Genomic DNA, 16,464 nt, shown 5'->3' with positions numbered 1-16,464 from the left:
TATCTGTTCATGGATGACAGCATATGTAATAATCATATGACCTATAAAATATTTAATAAAACCTTTTCCAAGAGAAATATGACTTGTCTGTGACTGCATTTAGAAATGGGACATTAAATTAATGAAATCATATTCTGCTTTCTCTGAACATAAACAAAAATGCTATTAGCATTATTAAAGTACATTGGCTTTCATATACTAAGGCTTTCGTATACTTATTCATGCAAAAACATAATGGCATGTATGGTAGTTTAAGTCTAGAAATGTGTGAAATTCATTACCTACCTAATGAAGCATACAGGCAATGAATTTAAGAATTCTTACTACTACATAACTTTGTGATGCCATCATACATTCATATTTAATCTATTTATTTATTTTTTTACTTGCAGCAGCCTACTAACTCCTGCTGAGTTTGAGTTTAGACTGAGACTTGCTTTTCAAATATATCTGTATTTGCTACCCATTTGCTTTTATTGATTTAATAGATCCAGCTTGAACTGTATGGGAAGACTGTGGGAGATCTTAAGTACCAAAGTATCTAAGAAAATTAAAGTGTACTCAGGAATTCTAAGAATGTGTGAATATCAGGTTCAAAGTTACTGAAGTGAAGTTATGCATACTATTTATATTTCTGTTTTCTTCTTCAACAGAAGAAATAATTTCCTTAGGAAACCTCCACTCCCCATAAGAGCTATAAACCAAGAATTCTAAATTTGAAGACTGCAATTAGTTTTGATTCATTTTACAATGGATAAGCAGCATATATCCTCCTTCTATTATTCAAGATTAAATATTGTTCAAGCTGTCAGAATTACATCATTCAAAAGCTAAGGTTCTACTTACTACAACTCTCAAGGTCCAATTCTTTGCCACTGTAATATTTGCTAATTAAGCTGCATCAGCAAGGGTAAACTGACACACTCTGTGCAATGGTCAGTAAGAAACACAGTGGCTCTCAGTCATTGCATTGGTTAGTCTTACCTCTGAGACCATTTGCTGGGCTACAATTGAATTCCAAGACTGGAATTACAGGCCCAGACTACTGTAAATCTTTTACTGTGTCTCTTGTAACTACACCAAAGCTGCAAAGTGATTCAACTTCTGAGCCACCCCAGCCTGTACCTGTCAGCAGAAGTCAAGTGGGAGATGATACCTGAGCTCCATTTGCTTGCCTGCTCAACAGATACAGAAAAGGGAGTGCTGGCAACAATACTGAGCTTAGCTCAAGGAATGAACCAAAAAATGCCATGCGTGCACTAGAGAAAAACAAACAAAAAAAACCACTCAACAGTGGACCAAATCAAAACTATATCTTTGCTTTTGAAAGTACACTAAACTTCCAAATTAACAAGAAGTGATTTCAAAGTAAAGTAGTAAACACATTTTGAAATACTTCTATTTTAAGCATAGACTTGGGACATTTTTGTGCAGGGATCTTAACTGCATTAACTTAATACATTTCTTATTTCATAATTGAAATAGAAAACTATATATTTGTCTTAATTTCAAATTAGCAATTTCATAATGTAGTAAGTTATCAAATATAAGCTTCCCCCACGGTATCTTTTCAGTGACAGCTTCCTAGAAATTCTAGCACATACAAAATAAAGACTAAAAATGAAGTAATATTTACACTTCAGACTATATATTATACTGACAACTAGGGTAAAATAGTTATTTCTCTCACAATCATCTTCCTGAGAGGAGAAAAGCATCACATAACACAATCATTCTAAGGACTGTATTTCCGGCCAAAACAAAAACTAGATTATGTTTTAGAGTTACGATTACAGTCTTTCAAAAAATTTACATTAATATTGAACTATTTTCACAGGTGAGTTAATTCCTCAGGGATTTAATTTCTTGGTTCTACCTCAGACTGACATATCTCTCACCCTTGCACCTGTTTTCTATATACTCCAGAAGATGCTTTCAGTCTGATGCTAGTTAATCCATACTTAGCTTCCCAACACATAAAGTCCCTAATGGCACAAAGCATAAGACTCCAGGACTTAAAATAGTGTAGAAAATGACCCAAATACTTATTTAATTTATTTATTTTTATCAGACTGTTGTGCTTCTTTGTTCATATTCCCTTTAGTACAGGATCCTAAACTTCATGAGACTCATGAGACACTAAATGGCTTAAGCTTAATCAGCTACAGACAAATGAACACACTTCAAAGTCAGTATTCTGACATGGCTGAAACAGCAAATTTTGGATCTAAAACACTGAATCTTTTTTTTTTTTTCCTCTACAGAGCTCAACATTCTGCGTGAAATAAAACAGAGAAGAAAAATCCCATGGACAGATTAAACCACTGCTGTTGCCATCCTAATACAATGCTGCAGTGAAAAAAGCCAATTGTCAAAACCACCAAAAATACAAGAAACATACTGAAAATGTAATTAATATCCTGTAAAACTATCTTTTCATCTAGAATACTGTCCTCAATTCAACACTTATGAAGCAGATATAACCACGGTCTGACACTGCCAGGAAAATTTTTCAGGGCATTGGTGTTTCCTCTACTGTATACAGGTTCCCATTTAATTAAAATACAATGAAACCTTTTCTAAATGCTGCTTCAGGTTCCAAGTTCTACCAAGCCCAATCAGATGCCACCACTTCCTCACCATACATCAGACTATTCAATGTCAGCTCTCCTTTTCTATTAAACACTAAGAGCCATCTCAACATGGCTCAAGATGGCTTTCTGACCATTCATTGTCTCGCCTAGTATGCAATAGGCCTGCTGACAAGAAAGATGCTAGCTCCCAGAATTTTTATGCTCAATTTCCCCTTCCCTCCCGTTTTGGCAGGATAAATGCTGACACAACCTTGTAAGGATTGCTATCCACTAAACACAGATTAAAAAGCCTCCAAGCCACCAATTTTAATATGTCTACGGTCCTGAAGATAGTAATAAAAGGAAATCCTTTGAATTATCTACAGTATTTCATTGTGAGTCACCATAATGATGATTTGGTGTACTACATAAAAAATGAAAACACTAGTTGGTCCAATCACCCAACAAAGTCCTAGAATCTCTCTTGCTTAGACTAAGCAGTAGTTACTCGGGTTGGACTAGCAATGGAGCTTCAGGGCTGTGCAAATCACTCTTTTTGTTATTGTTTTATTCCCAACTCAAGCAGGACTAAACTCATGACAAAATTACATCAAAGACTGCCAAAGTAAAATCAGTAGGCCAAATGTATTCCAGTGTGTTTAACTAGAACGTGGTTGGATCACAGGTTCTGATATACATTGTGTGTGTGTTTTGCATCCCTTTTAGAAAAGGGGATGGAACACAATGTACAGAAAAATCTGCATTTGCCTGATATCACAGATTATGTGACATCTAAATTTAGTTTATAATCTCTGCAGAGGTGGACCTTTGTTTCCTATTTGCTCTGTAATTACAACTGAAAATTATGGGCTGCCATAATTTAATATATGCTGTTCTGACACAGTTTTTAAAATAACTGTGGACATTGAGTGTTGCCCATCAAACACTGGATAAAATGTCAGTGGTGGAGAAGTTTGATCACATTACAAATACTTCTTTTCTGAACAATTTCTTTTTTGTTATTTATGTCCATTTATTTACATTTGCATTAATTTGTTTCAACACAGCTAATGTAGCTCTTCTGTTTGTATCATCACAGATAAAAAGAAATTAATATGTATACTGTTTACATATTTGCTTCTAGTCAAATTTACGTTTTGTGTAAGACAGTATTACTACCTTGAAACATTGTCCAAAACAATGTTCTAACAAGTTCTAACCTTGAACTAACAAGTTCTGCCTTGAAACATTGTCCAAAATAGCAAAGACTTAGGTTTATCATATTCAAAAAAAAAAAAAAAGGCCAAAAAGCCTGTCCTTAGAACACACAACAGACAAAGACTAGGAGATAAAAAATACTATCCCACCTTTCCTATGTAAAGAATTGATGATTTTCCTGGAGTTACTGTCATTTGCTGACATCTATCTATTGTGGCAAATGATATTGTCAAATATGTGACATTATAAAGTAAAGAACACCAGCATTACAATGTCAACATTCCAAAAGAAAACTTCTGCAAAAAGTAAACTTAAAAAAGTAGTCCCAGTCAGCAATAAAAGGCAAAAGATCACCAAAACCCAGGCAACTCAATATTAAGAAAAAAAAAAACACAGGTTTTTTTTGATTGTATAAACTGCTTGAGTTAAAAGTTCAATAAGAAAAAAAAAAAAAACTTTATTTGCTAAACTATATTTTTTGCTCAAAGCAGGCAAAAAAAAATGAGGATTTTTTTTGTGATAATGTGATACTTTTGTTAAAAATCAAGCTGTCTAGCTCCCTGGAAGGAATGAATGAAGGAAGATAGACGGATAGAAAGATAGATAGAAAGAAAGAAAAGGAATACATCCAAACTATATGATGCAATACTTTTGGACTTCAAACATTAGAAACAGTCCTAGCATTTAGCAGGACATAGAAATCCCATGTCTGAAATGAAAAATAACTTTCCACTATTCTGAGCAACCAAACACTCAGACTTCAAGGTTAGAGAGTAACTTTATTAATTGCCCACATGGACCTTGAATAAACACAGCTATAGAATTTCATCAATAGGTAGGGAATTTAAATTGCTTTTTAAGAAATCTTTAACTTTGAAAAATAATTCTTAAAATGTAAAATGCTAAAACAGTTATAAATAGTAGACAGTTGTTTCCTTTTCTTTCGGATTTCAGATACAAAAGGAATAGAGGGAATCATTTCAGATATGTACTTGCAATGGAGATGGCCGCAAGTATGCTACAAGTGGTATAAATTTAATTTGTAATAGGAAATTATTAATACTACTCCTTTTAACATAGAAAATTAACAGAGTCTTTCCAATATGTAAAATATATTGGAAAGACTATATATAATATATAAAGAGGAAAGCATTCTTTTTCGATGATCTAGCCCTGATGATCTGATGAGTCATTGGAAAACTCTTCTACCACTGAGAATATATGTCTTCAGTCATAGCTCTTCATAGTCTCAGCATTTACAAATTTCAGATTTTAAAATATTTTATACAAATGTTTATTGACATTTCTTAGTTGAGATTTAATTCAATTTTGAAAGCAAATGTAATTAAAACTAGTGTGTTTTTTTTCCTGTAACACGGTAAATAGGATCACATTAGATACTGTTAAATATGTTGAAGATACTAAAGTAATTCAGTGCTTACTTTTCCAAAGAACTGCAAATTCTTAACAGAGATCTCACTGTTACAACTTCCAAAAAAATTATGCTAACACTTTTGTAATTGTCTAAGATATTTAATATCATATATTGAGACATACTCTCTAATTACCTCACATTTGGCTACTATTGAACTCTTAAATATTCTTCAGAAGGATGTGTTAGCATAGATTTTGGAGACAATTAGTAGGACCTGGAGTCTCATCCTGTGTGGCAGTTCCTTACCTTTCCTTTATGTTTTGCTTATCACACTTTTGCAAACAAAGTTGCTTCTTTCTGAAGCCACTGAGACACTGCTCTGTCTCCTTTACTTAAAAAAAAAAAACAAACCACCTCCTTCAGATTGTTACATGCACACAGAGTTCCACTAACGTCAAAGCTTTTTACAAAGATATTAAGAACAAAGACAGGTAGTTACATAAAAGCAGTGTGATAAAATATGGCTCCCCTTGAGAATAAAAAGAGGAGAAGATGCCCCAAACAACACTATTAATAGGACTTATCTTAGTAGGGAAGCAGACAACAGTACTTGAGGTAAGGATTTACCTGCTGACAACCTGTAAATAAGATTTTGTTTGCTCACACTTCCGGGCAACAGCAACTTTCTTCTAATTGGTGACTGGGTAAGCTGAAGGCTAGAGAGGCTGAAGACTTACATACTTTAGCCCTTTTACTACTTTTTTTTTTTTCCCAGCTCTATCATCCCAGTCTCCAAGTCTTTTAAGAGTAAACTGCAGAATATTAAAGAAGCTTAAATTTTCTTGGCACTATAAATTTGAAGATTTTTTTTTTTTTGGTCTGTATTCTGACTGACCACTTGTATCGATTCACTCAATCACTAAATGATGACCAACAAAGGTTAAAACAAGACACAAAACAGAGTCAGACACCAGCTCTGTGTCTGGTGCCATAGCAGATCCTTCCCTAGACTAAGTGGGAAGTCTGTTCTCTTTCTGATGATGGTATATCACCAAGCTATCTTCATGGTCACACCACATAATAACAGATAACAATTAGCATGAAGCACCCCCCTTCCAAAGAATGCTTTCCTTATTCAGAGGTGTGGGAAATGTATTTAACTTTTCTGATCCTGGACAAAATTATTAAAGAATGAAATTGTTATTTCCATGTTGCTCTTTCTAAAAGACTTTCTTTCTGCAGCACAGAGTTGCACGCCTCACCAGACTTAGTTTTTGCTGTTCACAAGCTCACAGTTACCAGAGAACTCACTTTATAGTCAGATTTTCCTTATGAGAAATTTGGTCTACCATTCTGCTCTTCTAACTTTTGGGGAGGATAGATGACATATTTTACTATTACAATCTGGGCAAAATTAAATGCCTCTATGAGGCACAGCAAACCAGGATGCTGTTCTCCAACAGCTGAATTCTAGAAAAATAAGACTTATGGGACCATTCCTATCTATTTAAATTACCTATCTAGAATTAAATAGCTGTGTTCCACCTGAATTTCCATGCAACGCAAAGTTCAGTAATTCTCTCTCTTCACAGGCATGACAAGGTGAGCAGCACTAGCATAGCCAACAGCACTAAGCTCACCTAATGCGCTTAGCAGCTCTGGGGCTACCAAAGCAGCTGTGCCTCTTTTACTCAAGAATACACCCAAAAACAGAGAAACGTCATCTTCTTGAAGCCTCGCCGCTCTTTTGGGAACACTGAAGTAGGCAGTTTAGATATCACCTTTTGTCCACTAAAACATATGATATATGGTGTAATAAGTAACACACAACTCTAATTCCCCAATCACTCAGACATTTCTGTAGCACGTTATTTCCCACACTTAAGCAACATCTCTCCCCAGTGTTCCAAAATAACTTCTTACTCCTTCTTAAAACATCCAATAGCTTTGTTGCAAATGCTACAGCAGCAAATCTGTGCCAAGGAAGTGATTTCAAATATGGCACTCTTCCCATTAATATGCTATTGATTTCAAAGACAAAGTTTTATCTTGTTCCTATTTATTCATGTATTCTTTAACAACAAGTAGTTTCTCCTATCTTTCATTTCCATGAAGACATAGAAGTCTCACAAGATAAACAAATGGAGCTTCAGCTGTAAAGACGTGCATCAGGATGATTAATAAAGTTTGCATCTTTATGACATAGAAAGACTATTAACCAGGTTCTTGAGAAGTTCTTGAAATACTTGGAATCCAGCAAATACTAGGGTTCATTCAGTAATTTAGCTCAAAAAATCAACAAGATAACCAGGCAAACAAACTGTATATAACTACAGTTCTCTTTTACAGTTTTCTTTTACAGTCTGTGTAACTAGAAGTTTTACTACTGTATGATAAATTCCAGATTGTATGAATTTGTATTTTCAAGTGGTAAACTTGAAATACAAGTGGTATTCAATAGCTCTGAGTGAAAACTACATGGATGGCAGTACAACAGAGACAGCTATTTTAAGATGCCAAGAAGAACAGTACAGCTGTAATTCACTATGGAGTTTCCATACATTTTGTTGTGAAAGTGATGATGCGTTGATGATGTTGCCATAAAGCTGTCAAATACGGCAAATGATTCAATAAAGGCACTTTTATGGAGTTGCACAGAGAGTCTCAGATTCTTTTCAAATGACTTCAAGCACAGCTCTCCTAACAATCAATTATAAAATATAACTTTTCTTTTTTCAAAAACCAACAAACTCACTCTTCTGGAAGACATCATCTACAGACTATCCATACATTTATGTTTCGGTTTAAGAAACTGTCAAAACAAACTTCAGAAGGAATCGTTTAGGCCTCAGTAATGTAATTCTTCATAAATATTCTTCATTGAAATGTTTGCATTTAATCCTACCATTCACATATTTACTGCAATAGAGCTTTATTGACCTCTCAAGTGATATCTTGAGAGTTCACTATATTTCACACAATTGCTTAAGAAAGATGGGTCTTACTTTGGCTTATAATCTTGAAAGGAAGATTCTTTGGTCAGTAAGAGATTATTTCTTCACAGAGTTCTATAAATACTCATCTTCATACCTCCTCTCTATCACTTACACAGCCAGAAACCACAGTACAAAATTGGGATGTAAATTACTAGCAAAGTAAAAACACAGAAAGGTTATTCACTGTTATCTTTGCATGTGTATGAACACAGCAGTAGGAAGGCCTGCTATTTAAAGTTTCTTACATTTCCAAGATCTAGCAAGATCTAACGTATCTTTTGTAATTACTTTCCTAATTCTGATTCTAAGTCTGTATTTTATTTTATCTTTTTTAAAACTCTTGCTATATTTGTGTATTGACTCATTACTGGCTTTATGTATTCTATACATAGGAACTGATAGAAAATAAAAGGAATTTTCAAATTTACTTGCTTTACTGTATTCAAAGATGTCTATAAACTCATTCAGCTTAAGAAACAACGTTTTCATCAGCAGTAAAACAAAATGTTTTGGAGCCGTGATGCATTACGTAGTGAAAATTATTATTGTACATATGGTTCTGTTCGAATAGAATGCTTTATCAAGGACAGTAAAAGAGCAGAGATGTGTCTTGCTTTTTCCCAGGACTTTTTCTCAAGACTAAATGTAATTATTAATATTAGGTATTCTCCAATGTGTAACTCGCAAACTAGAATAAACAGGCATTTAAATATAACCTTGTGTAAACATCATACAATCTTTACTTTATGTACCCAAGCTTTTTAAATAGCACAGCTCCTGCAATTTCATATAGATAATGAAGTAAGGGTGGGGAAAAAAAAAGCTTCAGAGGAAATGAATCAATTTTATGAGCTTCTCCTTAATTTATGTTTTTATTTTCTAAAGATTAAAGCTATGCAATATTATGACAATTCTATTTAAAAATAACCTCCCAATCTTTCACTTTTTTGCAATTCTTCATAGATGTTCTCTATTAAACTTTTTTTACTTGCTTTATTTTGTGTAGAATGTGTACCTTGTTTGTTTTTATAAATGGCAAATCAATTTGCTATTTATCAAAGGCAGTAATAGTTTCCAAATGTAATTCACAGTTAGACTTTAATGAGTATAATAGACATATTTCTGTAAGCAGTGTGACTTAAGAGCTACCGGTATAAGCACAAAAGCCAGAATCTTCAGGGTTTTTATTCCAGTTGATGGCATATTGACCTGTCCTGTGACCAAGAGACTCTCAGTATTTGTATCAATTCAGTGATATTGGCCAGATGATTTTTTTTTTTAATACCACCTTAATAGCAAAAGGTAACCAACAACATATTCATAGGAATTAGCTGATATTTTCACGTTTTCACTTCCTCAGAGTGTGAGATACCCTGCTTTAGCATGTGGGAGAGGTGGTCACTAGCTATAGCTGACTGTCAGTTCGTATGTGACACACCAGCGCAGTGAAGCACCGCACTCCCCATTCTTCTTGATGTGATCCAATGCATTTGGCACCTGATTTGTGACATTACAGAAGGCTTCATGTGTGAGTGATACACAGATGCAGCGGAGCATGAATGGTACAGTGCTGATGCACAGGTCATGAAACTGGATAAATTTGAATCAGTGCTAATAACTGCTAAGACATAACCATGGTAACCCATTCGCATTCATAGAGAGAGAGAAAAAAACACAGGAAATGGGGAACAGTCTGTGAGCAAGATAGGCTGGGAGGACTTGCACTAGGATCCTGGTATTAAGTCCAAGTAAAATGGGAAGGATGCTCTACAAGGCTGAGGGGAAGGTGCAGACCTTAGCAAGCAGAGCAGTTTCTCTGGCCCTGGCTCAGCTCTCCCTAAGGGCAAGATTCCTAGGGAAGGACCGGGGGCATCATCCTGGGCTATGCTCAGTGTGTGCCGGTCTGCAAGGCAAAGCAACTGCACTAGGTGGGAGCCCTGTACAGCACAGCAGGCTTCAAAAGCGCTATGTCAGAGCGCACACAGCTCTTTTGCTGGAGATAAGGACAGTCCTATATTCAGGACAGCACAGCACTGTGAAGGGGTACAACAGAACTACCCCAGCAGCAACTGCAGCAAGAACAAGTGGATCCTGTCTATACAGATAGTTAGCAGGCTTGTCTCCAACTAAACTGGATAGTATCCTTCTTCTTCATACAACATAGAGGAAGAAAATAACACAATTAAAATATAAACATGACTGAAGTTTTTTACTTAAAGAAATACTTAGCATGACAGTAGTCCACATTTGGCTACATTAGGGAAAAACAAAAACAAACAAACAAAAAAAAACACAAACTGGTGTTACATTATCAAGTCCTAACTATTTTTTTCCCCCAGAAATATCAAGATCTCTTTAAAATTCAAAAGTAATAAATACTTCTTGAATAGTGTTTAGTACCTACAATTATACAAATATAAACTAACTAAGCATGAAAAAAGAATCATGAATCTCGTATGCTGCCTCAGAAGACTGGATCAAAATTATTCCTGATCATACTTTGTCTTTCCATTGCAGAAACTCAGACCTATTTCTAACAGTAAGAAATATTTGCTTACTTCTAAACTTTCACGAACAACAACAGGATAACATTAGAAGATACTATACATGTATTTACTGTATAAGGTGCAGATTTGCATTAAAGGATATTGACTGTTTCACCATAGAAAATTAACTGCTAAATCAGTTCAAAATGAATCGTGTATACTTTAAATTCAAAGCCAACTAATTGTTTTGGGAGCTTTTATAGATAAAAAAAATCTATGAAATCATTATATATCATACATTCACCACACCACAAGCCACAAACTCAAGCTGTGATATAGTTGGGTTACCACATATTCTTTCATGATTCAGTCTCTTTTCTTTTTTTTTTTTTTTTGGTATATGAGAAAGAAGCATTTAATCTATCTTAGAAAGCAATTTCACTTAAACTGAAGTGCAGTTTTCCAACAGAAGGAAATTGAGTCTAGCATACAATTCTCATGAGGGCTTATAGGAATTATGCTTGAATATAATGTAAAGTCTACAATTCCTATCTTCAGAAGGCTTGCCTCAGAATTAAAAATGAAAACATATACTATAAAATACTGATGGGAGAATGACATATTGGTTTTGAATGAGAGCTGTGAAGTTAAGGTGTATGTACAAACTGTCTGAACTCAGCTGAGTATGTGATTTTAAAAGTAATTTGCATGTTAAACAGCAACAAGTTCTTATGTAACATATGAGTACTATCCATTTCTCCTCAAACTTCAAATGAAATGAATATATCTTATCTCTCTCTGTCGTATTAAGTTTCAAGCCAGGAAGATAATAGTTATGCAATATTGTTACTTTATATAGTACCTAAATAATATGTGTACATGCTACTACCAACAAGGCAGTCCAAACATGCAATATGATTTTGAAACATTATGGAAAATATTAACACGATGGTTAAGAAAGAAAGAAAGAAAGAGGTCATTAATGTTTTATTCAAAATTATGAGGATAGAGATGCTTAGCCTTTATCTACACCTTCAAAGTCATGTTTCAGCGAGCAATTCCCTGGTCTCCAGACCAAAACATACAGAACAGTTTGCATCCACTGAAAGTGAGCTGTCTGTGTCCACACGCACAGCATTTGACCTGGGTCTTCTCTAGGCTGTACAGAGGACCTCTAGGTTGAAAAGATGATTTTTGTCATTGTATTTTAGTCCTAAGCAGCCAAATTAATAATCAAGGATATATAACAGCCTGCCACAGAAGGCTGTTTTTTCAGCATGATCCTGAGTGTTTGTTTCATCTTATGGTGAACAGCACAAGGACATGCAAGGGTGACAACATTATTTCTCCTAATTTTTCTACCCTACACTGCTTTTGGTTAATTCTGAAAAGGAAGTCAGAACTGAAGAACTGACACAAACCTAGTATGTATCATCAGGCTTATGCCACCTTAGGGGAGATGAAAGAAGAGGCTGCAACTGTACTGCAGGTGTTGAATTGAAAGCTTCTTACAAGCTCATGGCTATACTCCATGAATTCTTCTTTTTTTTTTCTCCTCATTTTAAGAATAATAGTATTTCATTATCTATGGTGATCACGTTCTGTATTTACTGCAAATTTTCAACTACAAAGACAATTTAATGTGAAAATCTTGAAATCTGTGATCACTGACTTCCAGTTGCATAGTGATATGTAGTTCGGGGAAAATCTCTGTGAGAACCCTCCTGATGGAACTCTCCCATTCATGACAAATGCATAAAATGTCTAAAAAAAATGTTAAGCTTATCAAGTATTACAACATCTTTCATATTTCCCGAAACACCATATGATAGCAGAATCATCACTTACTGCGGTCAGTAATTATTGTTCTGGCCTCTTGATTGCTCGTCTTGTTTTTTAGGTTTTGTGCTGCAGTTATTAGTTCATCCAGCTGGGGACGTCTTTGCTCCAGATCCTGTAGTATTGCCTAGTTGCACAGAAATACAAAAAATAAAATAAAGGAAAAAGCATGTAGAGTTGTCGAGAAGACCACGTGTAGGGGCTTTTTCCTGAGCCACTTTGATTTAAAGCAGAAAACCCTTTTGCAGTTTCAAATCTAATGAAAAATTTGGTCTGGACCTTCCAAATATTGTCCATATATTGTTATATATGTGCAAATATAGCATATATATTTATATATATATATGTAATAAAAATCAAGTCTATCTTGTAATCACCATTATAAATGAAGCCTATATAAGTAAATATAAAATGACAACCATTCTTCATTTTTAACCCATCAAATTATGCAACAGTAAGCCTAAACCTATAAATCTATATAAACCTTTTTTCTCTGCAAACCTATAGAAACGATACTATTCTCTTAGACTATAAATTTTGTTTTGTTTTGTTTAAAGACATAGGGATTTACATTCTTATCAGATGACGCAGGATTTTTCTAGTAACTCATGAAGTCTACCTAATACTGTTTCTTAACATTTTAAGATTTAATTACTTTCTAGTGGTTTAAAGCCAATACATGACTGTTAATGTTAATTTTTCTGTCCTGACACCTTACCTAGAAGAAAAATAATCACCAGTCACAGTAATTTACGTTGGTCAAGATGTTATATAAAGCCCAGGCAATCTAACTAGTAAATCAGAAGGGGATCTACAGTTACTCACAGGGAAAAAGATGGGCTTCAGAATAACGAACCATAATCTTTATGAGGTAATAAATACTGAAATACAACAGTTTTATACGCAAGCAAAATGAGAACTCAAGAAAAGTAAGGCATATAAGATTTATGCATATATTAGTTTAACTTACACTGAAGGATTAGGGAACAGAAAACAAGGAATCAGATCAATAGTTTCCCAGATAAAAATCATCTAAAGTGTGTACTTAAAAGACATGAACCAAATCTAGCAACTTCAAGCCCCTGTAATGCAGCTTTGCAGAATTAGGAGTTAGAAGTTATTTATAATATTTATTACCAAATTATGATAAAATAATGTTTTGGCCCACAATTCTGAGTCACCAGAACACAGGAGCATGTTGGCATACTGCTAGTAGGTACAGCAGTATATCAATGTCAAGCTGACAATAAAGGTCACTGGAGGATTTTTATTTTTCAGAGTTCTTACGTGGATAATGGTTAGATAATCTGTCAGTATACTCATCTGTTTACAGACATCTGTTTGGACTGTTTTGTCTAAGTATTTTTTTTCTTAAAATGCTTTTATTCTAAATAATCATACTTTATTTTTAAAGCTGTAATTCCCTAATTCCCATAAAAAAAGACCTGCATCATCTGACCTTAAATTTGGTCCTCCAACCTAGATTAGAGTTACATAATTTCACCAAGTTGAAGGTGACAGGTAAAAGACTAATATCATTTCCTGTGTAAGGGGATTATCAAAAGAGCATGAGGATATCACTTTCAGTAAGTACAGCATGCATCGTCAAGAGCAAGCTACAAGCTCCACAGAATTTCGGTTTTGTTCAGTTATAAACTGTTCAGAAAAAAAAACAATTTTCAAGATACACGTCGAGTTATACCCTGTGAAATTCCAGTCTTTAACTTCTGTATCAGAATTTCCTTGAAAGCCTATTATAACTGACTTTCTAAACTCAAACATCCATAGCTTTGGATGGTATTTTCACTTCTATACTGATTGGATTGCATACAGAGACACTCAGTTAATGCAGCAGATTGAGTAATTAAGGAAAGAACAAATTTCTCATTAGAAGTCACTCCTTAGTGAAAGTACTTAAGAAAAAGGAATAAAATCTACTGATGCAGTTACTACCTCTAGATATCTGTGTCCTCAAAACTATATTTTCAAGGAAGACAAGTTAATGAGTGACATGAATTTTACAATAGAAAGAGCAGTCCCATTGCAGCCTAACAACATCTGCATTATACACATTACCAAAATGGACTGTGCAGAAGGAACATTAAAGTAAGTATAACACGCTCAGATAATTGCGTGGCCTCTGAAGTAATATTTCCCTTCTCCTCTTCTTCTCCCACCTTGAAACTGTTTAGAAGAGGACAAGCAAATTAAATTATTCTAAGGTCTTACACCAACAGTGACTCCCAAACTGTTCCCTAAAGTTCCCTAAACGTATTTTTTTCTTATTTCATACTTTTAATATAATGATTTATCTGATCCAGCCTAAATCTCCAAACAGATTAAATACTATGTTAGCAGCAAAGAAGAAAGCTTTTACTGTATGAAATCTAGAAAGAAACAAAACAATAGGTAAGAATGGCTCAATAAGGATCCTCTCAGTAAAAAAATGAGCAACAGGTATGCCTAAATGCTGTATTGAACGATTTACCTGCAAGACCCATTAGCTATTCTTGAAATAGACATTCAAAAAACAACAACAAAAAAAGCAACACCTCTTTAAAGTGTTTTTTGTTGTTTGTTTGTTTGTTTTTTTGCTAACTCTGCTGCTTTCCTGGGGAGAAGAGTCTTGTCCCTATATGGACTGTGAGGACATCCTTCTCTCTGCCATTTAATGGGAATAAAATTACTGTCTGCTAGATGTACTAATGTGTTTTTTTGAAAGGTCAGGAAGGGCATCTTGAAACCTATGAAAAGATCTAAAGATTCTTGGACCTGTCAAGGAGACAATAATGTATAGCTACAGAGCAGATGCTTTTTTCTCAAGTCTTAGAAAGATTGCTCAGAATAAGGAAAAAACAATATTCCTCAAATCAATATATTCTTTCTTTGATTCAGTGTCTGCCCAGAACCTTACTCAAACAAGGTACAACTTTTTTGTTGCTAAAAAAAACATCAGTTAAACTTGGTACAATATTAATTGATACAATTTCACCAATTGGTACAATTTCAAAGATTTAATAAATATATATTCCATATGGAACCTAAGTTGTGCGTACAAATACAAAACCTGATGGAAACATGGATAGAAGTAGTTGGTAAAATACATGATTCCTGAGCCTTCCTGTGATCCTGTAGCGTAAACATAAACAGCAACACTTGAGATCTACTTATCTTTCTTGAAGTATTATCAAAATCAGAAAAACCTTCCTTGACTGGATAAATTAATCATACAAATTGACTTTGTGGGTAACAAGAGAGAAGTGCTTTGATGAACATGCAATAAAAGACCACTAAACATGAGTCTGAGGGAAAAAAAAAAGAGAGAGAATATATATATATGGAGACACCATAAAAACTTTTATAAATTCAGCCAACTACTTGAGGTTGTAAAACTGGATCCTCAACTGGAACATAAGTGGAAACTAGTAGAAAATGTTGTTACGACAGCCATGGGAAGAAAAACTCCTTAATAGTGGCACCCTGGTGGAAGCACAACAGATGTAACAGACCAGATGCCTCTAATTTGGAATGTCTGCACACTAAATGAAATCTTCTATGCTATTTAGAAATGGGTAATACAGAAATAAAAGTTATTATGAAAGAATTTTCAAAATAAGTTAAGCAGAAATCTATCTAGTCTCCATCAGGTCACTAAAAGCAACAGTACAAATGTGGGGAGTCATCAACATAAAAAGAAACTTTTTGTTCCATAAACACTTACATTCTTATAATTTCCTGTTACTATTATTTACCTGATGTTCTGTAAAAGTACAATAATGTATGCTGTAAAACATTAAAAACCATATTTTAATCAATAATTATGTGTTAAGTATAGGCCAACAGGAGTAGTTTAACAATGAACAAGGATTATGGACAACCACAGTTGTAGAAATACAACTTTAAACCCCCAAAGAACTTTTATTTTTTTTCCATATATTTATGAATGCCAAAGCAATAATGCTTGGTGACACCACAAT

General features: G+C 34.3%; 1 protein-coding gene across 22 annotated transcripts in view; it reads right to left on the bottom strand.

Annotated features, from left to right (window-relative positions):
* The window catches only part of DMD (dystrophin), a 1,239,454-nt gene that overhangs the window by 290,198 nt on the left and 932,792 nt on the right, over nucleotides 1-16,464 (bottom strand). For all 22 annotated transcript variants that reach the window (XM_066990426.1, XM_066990443.1, XM_066990448.1 and 19 more), the window contains one exon: nucleotides 12,497-12,614. In XM_066990426.1, the coding sequence (XP_066846527.1) occupies nucleotides 12,497-12,614 (118 nt within the window). The remainder of the gene's footprint in view (nucleotides 1-12,496; nucleotides 12,615-16,464) is intronic.

The sequence above is a fragment of the Anser cygnoides genome, chromosome 1 (assembly GCF_040182565.1).
Source record: "Anser cygnoides isolate HZ-2024a breed goose chromosome 1, Taihu_goose_T2T_genome, whole genome shotgun sequence".
In the NCBI taxonomy this organism is placed as follows: Eukaryota; Metazoa; Chordata; class Aves; order Anseriformes; family Anatidae; genus Anser; species Anser cygnoides.
Note: the sequence above shows the minus strand (reverse complement) of the source record. Positions and strands in the feature narration are given on the sequence as shown.